The sequence below is a fragment of the Sesamum indicum genome, linkage group LG3 (genome assembly GCF_026168435.1).
Source record: "Sesamum indicum cultivar Baizhima isolate 11 linkage group LG3, ASM2616843v1, whole genome shotgun sequence".
NCBI lineage: Eukaryota > Viridiplantae > Streptophyta > Magnoliopsida > Lamiales > Pedaliaceae > Sesamum > Sesamum indicum.
In genome coordinates this window covers 2829286-2839245 of record NC_142659.1, presented here as the reverse complement: position 1 = coordinate 2839245, position 9960 = coordinate 2829286, and the positions used below count along the sequence as shown (strand labels likewise).

The 9960-nt window shown below is 30.9% G+C and overlaps 1 protein-coding gene across 1 annotated transcript; it reads left to right on the top strand.

Moving 5' to 3' along the window:
- The first annotated feature begins 5692 nt into the window (after positions 1-5692).
- On the top strand, positions 5693-8876 carry LOC105155306 (oleuropein beta-glucosidase-like). Its single transcript, XM_088878979.1, has 12 exons — positions 5693-5836; positions 5938-6007; positions 6115-6173; positions 6273-6348; positions 6446-6523; positions 6629-6716; positions 6798-6913; positions 6965-7158; positions 7244-7362; positions 7436-7635; positions 8284-8392; positions 8615-8876. The coding sequence occupies exons 1-12, from the start codon at positions 5714-5716 to the stop codon at positions 8874-8876; spliced, it is 1494 nt and encodes a 497-aa protein (XP_088735105.1). The 5' UTR covers positions 5693-5713.
- Positions 8877-9960: the final 1084 nt, after the last annotated feature.

Here is a 9960-nt window from a genome sequence, read left to right as displayed (position 1 = left end):
GACATTGAATGCAATTAACTCCAAATTTAAATATCTATGTATGTATGAATATATCAAATCTGTTAATAATGCAAAGATGCCAATCAATATATGTGCTCTTAATTAATTGGCCACGTTTTAATTCATATGCATAAACTATTTAGTAACCTGCAATAATTAAAACACATGTAAAATAATGGGAGATTCTTAGACAACAAACTTTAAAATATTAGTCATATTATGGTCGAAAATAATTTTCATATGCAACTTTCTGCAAGTAGCAATTCTTTTTTGCTTAATATTGTTGGTGAGCTAATTATCTCATGTCTTTTGGCTATATTAATTAATGACAAAGTCAACTCGTTCTGAATTCTTGGCTCGTAGATGAGGATTCCACAAGATTAAGATCTGAATTCACACTTAATATAAAAAAGAAAGGGTGAATTGTAATTTATCTATGTGTGATACAGAAAATAGGTAAATAGTTCCTTGTGAAAAAAATAACACAAATTTATCCCCCTCAATTTTAAGAAGATGTGCAAAACAGCCCCTTCATGTAGGCGTTGTGCATCACGTGTATTGGGTGCGATTCAGATCTAATAAACAAATAATACTTATTTACTTATCAATTTTCTCTTGTGCATGCAAACTGAGGAAGAGCCCTCCCCCTCGGTTCACAGTCGAGGATGCTATGGGGTTCGCCGCCCAGTTCATCTTATTCTTGGAGGACTCCTGCTGGAGGTCCTCACTGGCCCAATACGCCTTGAGTAACAGTCAGATCTCGTTGATCAGTCATAGTGGCCTGACTAGGTTGGATCGGGCGAAGGAGAAGGTCTTCTGGATGTACTTCCCAGCCCACATGTGGAAGACCCAAAATATGGACTCATTGTCACAGTTCCACTAGTAGGTCATCTGCAGTAATAAGATTAAATAAAATATTAATAAAATAAATTAAACAATTAGATTATATATGAGATAAAAATAAATTAATTTTAAACTAATTAGTTTCATGCTCTCGAACTAGAAATGCTGGTGCTCTGGCGGTACCTGCCTCAGACACGGTCATAGGTGGGGGAAATGTCCCCACACAACCGCATTGACCAGCTCGTGGAACCGCCGATCAGACCTTAATTTAATTTGATATTAAATAATTAATTAATATTTTTAAGATAAAATAATTAATAATAAAATAATTAGTTAACAAACTTACCTCTCGTCATCGAGATTGATGTACTAACGTGTCGATGGTGGGGGGTTTGATGGTGGTGGTGGTGGAGCGGTCGCCGGTGTGGCAGTCTGCTGTATCGCATCATCCACAACCGTACATGTGGCTCCAAATGCATCAGCATCATTTGGCTGCGGGGCGTGGGACGGTGCGGGTGGTCGAGGGGATGCTTCCCCAACCTGCGAAGCATCTGATGGTGCTACTAGACATTATCTACACAAATTAATTAAAAGTATTAGTCTAAATTGTTAGATTTTTAACATTAATATGTTAATAAAAAAGAATATACTAATTTTTTTTATTATTATGTAAAAATGATCATATTGAGAAAATTGGTCTAAATGTAATTATATACATTATTATGTAAAAATGTTAGTATATATTGGAAATATTGTTCTAATTTATTTTAATTTTTTTATTATTATGTAAAGATATTAATATCGACAAAATTTATCTAAATTTATTTTGTGATGATTAATTTAAAGTATTATGTAAAAATGTATTATTGGAAGTATTGTTCTAATTTATTTTAATTTTTTTTATTATTATGTAAAAATATTAATATCGACAAAATTTATCTAAATTTATTTTGTGATGATTAATTTAAAGTATTATGTAAAAATGTATTACTGGGAATATTGTTCTAATTTATTTTGCAGCAGTTGTCGTTGCAAAAAATGCATTGCACGTTCGCAACGGATGTTTGTTGCAAATGTCGTTGCACTGAAATAAGATATTGCTCTGAAATTGCTGCAAAATTTGCAAGAAAAATATTATCACAAAGTCACTACAAATATGTAGTAAATTTTGCTGTAAATATCATTGCATAATTTGTTGCAAAATTCGTTAAAAGTCAGAAACTTAGCAGTGTAATTTGCAATGGAATTTTGCAACAATCAATTATTTGTGGCTGAATTTGCCACGGATGGAAAAATTAATGCAACTATGGCATTAGTACCTATAGCAACAGAAACTTTCATTGCAAATTTATGTGGCAATACTATTTTATAAAGGATTTTATGCAAATTTACGTCTTTTTTTTCATATCAATCAACTTTTCGCACAATTAGAAATAATAGATTTGGCCTCCTCAGCAAAGTAGTCTGGCCATTTTTTAAGATTTGGTGGCCGAAGTCCACCTAAAAAAATATAATTCTGAGGTATTAATTGTCACCCCTACATCTACGGTCCTTATTTTGCCAGTATCCCTCATATACGGGATATTGAACGTAATTAACTCCAAATTTAAATATCTATATATGTATAAATATATAAAATCTGTTAATAATGTAAAGATGCTAATCAATATATGTGCTCTTAATTAATTGGCCACGCTTTAATTCATATGCATAAACTATATAGTAACCTGCAATATTTAAAACAAATGTAAGATAATGGGAGATTCTTAGACAACAAACTTTAAAATATTAATCATATGATGGTCGAAAATATTGTTCATATGCAACTTTCTGCAAGTAGCAATTCTTTTTAGCTTAATATTGTTGTTGAGCTAATTATCACATGTCTTTTGGCTATTTTAATTCATGACAAAGTCAACTTGTTCTCAATTCTTGACCTCGTAGATGAGGATTCCACGAGATTAAGATCTGAATTCATACTTCTTTCATAATATAAAAGAACGAAAGGGCGAATTGCAATTTACCTATGTGTGTGATACGGAAAATAGACAAATAGTTTCTTGTAAAAAGAAATACAAATTTACTCCCCTCAACTTTAAGAAGATGTGCAAAACACCCCCTTTCATGCAGGCGTTGTGCATCACGTGTATCGATTGCGATTTTCCTTCATATTTATAACTATAAAATGACTATTCAGATCAACAAATCAATAATCTATATATTTTCTAATTTAAACCAGCTATCTATATTTGATATACAAACCAATTGCTTAAATCCATTTGAATTAGATCAATACGTTAAATTTATTCAAGTTACAAAAATAAATTGATTAAAAGTGTTATAAAATCATTTTAAATTGTACTTCATGTTGTAAATACATTTTCTAACTGTCATCTTTTCGACATTTTTTGTCACACATATAGGTACGGTCAACTCAAGACGGTCCCTAATTCTAATATTGTATTCCATATAAAGTTCCGACTATTTATCGTTATTATTTTGGAACGGTATTTGGATCGGATTTTGTGACTGTTTGTTTGGAACTCATGTTCGAACGGTTTGACCATTCCAAAACTATAACCCAAAAAAAATATAGATCACGGCGTTACCTTTCGATATCCACTCCTTATGTGTTCCACAGACCGTTCCAATATGGAGCAGGTTTTGGAACGGTTGTCCCGACCATGCCAAAAATCCCACCTTTTTGCAGTAAATCAAGCAATTTACCTCTCTAGAAAGGTAGGTAAATTATTTTATTGTAAAATACATAACGGGATAAATGGCTACATTTTAAAATATACAAAGGGAGAAATTGTTAATTTTTTTTATAAAGGGATAATTTGCTCATGTGTAATTTCATAGAGTTACTTGCATTTCTCTATATATATATTTAAGTAATTAGTTGTGACAGGCCAATTTTAATGATTTGAAAATAATAATTACTATATGATTATTTTTGAAATAGTTGTCCTACCATATCAAATCTTTTAATAATTGAAAAATCCATAAGTAAGTAGTGTACGTGCTATTAATTAACTGACAACGTTTTAAATGATCATTAACTATATAGTAAAATATAATAATTCACAGCTGTCATATAATATATATAAAATGTGTTTAGGGTTCTGTATTTGCAGCAACAGTGTGATGATCATTTATGTAATATATTTTAATGAATTTATAGTAACAATTATGATGTATTTACAAAATAATGCATACATCAAGAATAAATCTTCGATTTGTGTGTACAAGAATGTGTATGTCGATTTGGGTCGAGGTTTTCGGTGATTTTAGAGCCAATCCGACAGTGACTTTGCTATGATTTGATGATGATCTGACAACTTCTTGGAGCACAGGTCCACATGGGGAAAATCACATTTTTGGTCCCATAATAAGCTTAATTTTAATTTAGTCACATTTATTAGATTTTTCTCAAACTTAGTCCCATACTGTAAATGTTAGTCTGAAATCACTTTTTCATCCATTTTTTTACAGGAAAAATCTCTTTTCTATCCAATTCATGTCACTTTTCCGTTAAAAATTGGATAGAAAAGTGATTTGGGACTAACATTTAGAAATTTATAGAACAAATGGGACTAAATGTGAAAAAATATCTAATAAATGGGACTAAATTAAAAATAAACTTAATATATAAGACAAAAAATGCAATTTTTCCGTCCACATGATTGGTTTGATCTGAATAAATAAGGTTGCCCCGCACACAAAATATTAGACTCGTAGAGTAGCCCCCGGCTAAGACCCTTAAATACTTAGGTTAGTATTGAGGTTTAGAATAATGGTTGCACAGTGCGATCTAATAGCAATAAGATGCATACCTTGTGCAATGGCTAAATTAGCATTTATAGATACTTATGTTCAGAATCATATGGGCTATCGGATAGATTAGAGATCTGTAATTAATAATTCGGACTGCCGAGTCAAGTAGATCGCGGTGCTAAAAAAGACTCGAACTCATTGACTGTTTGGACTTTTTCTCATTTCTGGAGGACAAAGGTATTGTTTCAGACTTATTCATTGTATTTACCCTATCATATGTAGATTAACAAATAGATAAAATGAAAAAAGATAGTGAAGTTGTATGTTAATGGTGATAGAGGTTAAAATCTATATATATACATTACATATTGCGTAAAATTATTACATATATATTATGAATATATACTACAAGATACTGTTTTACAATAAATTATTCAGCATAAAATAACCTATAAATATCTCACACATATAAAATATATGGCTTAAATGAATTTTTTGTATTACATCTTTTGCGTTCTAATGTTTTAGTCCTTTATCTTTCTAAAGTAGTAAATAGATTTTGTAATTTTTTTAATTTTTTGGAATTTTAATCCTTTAGTCGTCAAGGTTTGTAAACATTGCTGGAATTTTAATTTGGGACTTTTGTATCCTTTGGTCAATCTAGTATAATGGGAACGAATTTTCATTATGTAAGTATTTTGGCATTTTAATCCTTTATCTTTCTAGGACATTAATAAATAGGTTTTGTAACTTTTAATTTATTGCAACTATAGTGCATTAAATTGACCGACGGGAACAAAAGCCCCAAATTTAAAAAAAAAAAAAAAAAAGTTTGATCCTCATCGTTACAGTAATAAAGAAACTTTTATTTCAAAAACTGGATACACATAAGGATTAAAAATAATAAATTTCTTGAAGAAAGAGAGTAGCTAAATTGTTAAAGAACTCAAGCATGCAGGCGAGTTAAGTTCCTCAAGCATGCAGCGACTATAAATAGTAGCATCTGCCCTTCATTTTACATCAAGCCATACATAGTTCCTCCAGCTACCAGTAAAGAATTTACTCAGTCTCTTTGATTACTTTGACAATCAGAATGGAGGATAAAAATGGCACTGTTAACTCTGCACCAAAGGAAAACCTTAAAGACAGCAGCGATATATCCCGCGATGATTTCCCTAAAGGTTTTATCTTTGGAACCGGTACATCTGCGTATCAGGTAAGTGATTTAAATGTAATTACAAGAATAATTACCTATCGAACACTACTATGTTTAGTTAATCAATTTTGATGTTTGTGTTTTACATATTCATTTTTCAGGTCGAAGGAGCTGCAGCCGAAGGTGGTAGGAGTATAAGTGTGTGGGATGACATCACTTTGAGGACTCCAAGTGATTCCCGCTCTTTAATTTACTAAATTTTTTAAAATTTTCAGAAATTTGAAGTATGTATATATTATGATTGCAATTACAATAATTGGATTTAATATGGGCGGCAGGTATGATTAAGGATGGATCTAATGGAAATGTTGCTTGTGATGTGTACCATAAATATAAGGTAATAAAATTTCTATGTTTTATCAGTTTATTTTTGCAATTGTCTCTAGATAAATAGATTAATGCATGTTTATTTTATTGTTGCATGCACATATTGCAGGATGATATTAGGTTGATGAAGCAAATGGGTTTTGATTCCTATAGATTTTCGATTTCATGGCCAAGAGTTTTGCCAGGTAAGTAATTTGGGTATGGTAGAATTATAAGGATCAATATTTTGCAATAATCAACGATACGTTTGAATTAAGTCTACTAATTAATAATCTATAATAGGTGGAAGAACTTTCGCTGGAATCAATAAGGAAGGAATCGATTACTATAATGACGTTATCAACACTGTTAAAGCCAATGGTTGAAATCCAACTCTACATATCTCAACGCTTTCTATATCGTTTCTTATTTTCTCAAGTATTATAATGATGAAATATTAACTTGAATTATATCACTTTGGGAAAGACATGATACCATTCGTAACTCTCTTTCACTGGGATCTTCCCAATTGCTTACAACTGGAGTATGGTGGCATGTTAAGCGACCAAATAGTGTAAGTGACTATATTGGATATTTGCTTCTTATGATGTTTTAGTAGTGATATGTACTCAGTTTGTGTTTCAATGATATGCAGGAAGGATTTTGTTGAGTTCGCAGAGCTATGCTTTCAAGAATTTGGTGACCGGGTGAAATTTTGGACAACATTTAACGAGCCATGGAGCTACATAGTTCATGGATATACGCCTGGGGATGAGTTCCGTAAAGACGACCCTACAGACAACAACTCAACAATCAATCAACGTTCATGTCAAAGTGGTCAGATGTACTTCCCTCATAATAGAGTTTATAGAACAATAAGACGATGTGAGATAACCAAAACCATTAGGGACACTTGGTTCCATGTGAATGATCCGGCCAAAGATGCATATACTGCAGCAAGAAATATGCTTCTTTGCCACTCAGCAGCAGTCCAATCGTATAGACAGAAATTTCAGGTACAAAACTTTTAATATGAATAAGAGTAATAGATAATTAGCCAGCATTTGGCAAACATTTCATTTTCAATTTCATTGTTTGCAGATGTATCAAGACGGGCAAATAGGAATAGTTCTCAACTCCAGTTGTCATTATCCTTATGATAGTACTTTACAGGATGACAAGGATGCTGTCGAAAGAGCCTTCGATTTTATGTTGGGATGGTAAGTTTATTTAAACATACATAGAGTCGTTGTGCAGAAACACATTGACTTGATTGTTTACTACTTGGTTCAGGTTTTTGGAACCTGTAATATATGGTCAATTTCCAAAAAGTATGTTGCAATTCGCTGCGGGCAATATTGTGCCTTTCTCAGATGAGGAAAAGAAAGGACTCAAGGGTTCGGTTGATTGGGTGGGTTTAAATTACTACACGTCAGATTATGTTGCATATAAGGAGAACCCTCAAGGTGTAGGCTATCCTGCAGATCAACATTGTATCTATAGTTGTAAGTTATTTATTCACAACATTATATATGAACCTCTTACTTTTATTTTCAATTTTTTATTTTCATGTACCTCTCACTTATATAAAATATTCCTTTTATTTTCATGCAGATTATAACAAAACTAAGAAACCAATCGGGGAACCTGTAAGATTTCTACTTAACTTATCTATGCAATTTTGAAATATGTATATATATAGTCTATTATTTAGCCATGGCAAATATATCAGCCACTCACGCAAAAATCATGATCGACAACTATTGGGTGGCCTTGGTTAGACGACTATTTGCTATGACTATTTATTTTTTACCATGAGAATTAGCTATAATTAAATATTATATTTCTTTTAGTATTGGTAGAAACGAACCAAATTCTTTATTTTTTTTTTTAAATTTATTTCTAATCTTTCTTTTCTTTCTCATTTCTTAATAGACTGCTTCGTCATGGTTGTGGATAGTTCCAAAGGGACTATATGATCACTTGCAATATCTAAAGGATAAATATAAAGAAGACATGCCTCCTCTATACATTACTGAAAATGGTAGTATTTTAGTTAATTATATGGATCATTTTGTAGTTCAAGGGTTATAATTATGAGATTTCTTACAAATGTTCCCAACCGTTTGGTATATATATAGGGGTTGCTGATAACAATGACGTCAAGCTCACAGCCAAACAGGCTTGCGTCGACAAAACAAGGGTTCAGTATCATCAGGAACATCTTGCCTATCTTCTACTAGCAATAAGGTACAGTCTTAAGACAAACCAATTATTTCTCGTCCTCATTTGATTGTCACCGTATATGTATCACATATAATATACATTAGTTCATTAAATTTTGCTAATAACAACTTTTACAAAATAATAGCCACTATTGAGATTGTAAATTCATTACTGTGATGAAATTAAAAATTTTCAGTGATATTATTAAAATTGCGCTTTCTTCGTCGATCTTCTCTTCTTTTGTAGGAAATTGAAGTTTGATGTAAGGGGTTATTTTGCTTGGTCATATTGTGATAATTTCGAGTGGACCGCCGGATACAAATCAAGATTTGGTATAATCTACACTGACTATGTCAATAACTTGACACGATACATGAAAAGTTCAGCTTTCTGGTTTGCCAAGTTTTTAAAGCCCAGCTTGCCGACGTCACCAACTTCAGATAAGAGACAAGATGAAAGGGGTCGGAAGTGTGAATCTAGGAAAAGGAAAGCTCCAGAGAATGTTTGAAGATGTGGAATGATGCATTAAGTACTTTTGCTTTGGATTCGATGACTGAATAAAATGGAATGGAAGCGTTGTTGCGCATCTATACCTGTAATGCTGTTATTTTTATGTGTCATTTGTATGGACTATGTGTTGTTTCTCTTGCTACTTATTTTCTTTATCGGAACAATTGAATAAAAATTTACGCTCAAATTGTTTTTTTGAGTGCTTCCTTTTAATTTACTCTTGCTTTTAATTTGTGTCATTTGTATAGACTAATGAATATTTTTAAATGATTCTTTTACTTTAATTTACTCAAATATCTTGAGAAAATAATTATAAAAATTATAAACATATTATAATTTTTAATTGTTCTGAAAAATAAAATTAAAAATTATTATTTATTGTGAATTATATATATTGATTATATGTCTTATAATAACTAGAACTATCAGGTTTTTTATGAAATGCTATATAATTTCATTGCATTGTTTGTGAGTTTTGGTGAAATTTTCTTTAAACCTCTCATGGATTGTGCTCTATGTAATTTCAACTTAAACTTGACTATTAAATGATAATTCTTCTCTAAGTTTGAGTGGATGAGAAATTAAAAAAATCTCATTTTATCATCGTTCTTCATTAACCAATAACTATATATAATAGGCCTATTAATTTAACTACACAAAAATATTTATATTTTTTGTTTATTAATCACTGTGTTTTGACCATGTATAAAGTCCTTTTTTTTTTTTTGGCATGATTGCATTTACAATTAAGTCATAAATTGATGAAATAATAAATTTATTAATTTCTTGAGTTTCTTCCAAAAATATTTAAGAGAAGACAATCGAAAATACTAAATTATGGGCATTGTTTGTAAAAAAAAAAAGGTGAACAATCATTACTTACACTAAATATTTTCTGACTCCTGCTATAAATTTTTTGACCTATGTTTGCAGGTATTATACCATCAATATATTCAAATAATATAATTATAATTTATACAAAAAAATGAATATTTTTTCATTGTTCAAGAGAAAACAAAAGATAATTCATATGATGTCATTAATATGTATAAAATTTTGCTAATGCCACTAAAAGATGTATA

Bases quoted from the DNA above. Each gene is read 5' to 3' on its own strand.
- LOC105155306 (XM_088878979.1), top strand. From the start codon at position 5,714: ATGGAGGATAAAAATGGCACTGTTAACTCTGCACCAAAGGAAAACCTT. The intron at 6,524-6,628 runs GTTGAAATCCAA...ACTTTGGGAAAG, and splicing joins CAACACTGTTAAAGCCAATG to ACATGATACCATTCGTAACT. The intron at 7,363-7,435 runs GTAAGTTTATTT...TACTTGGTTCAG, and splicing joins TTCGATTTTATGTTGGGATG to GTTTTTGGAACCTGTAATAT.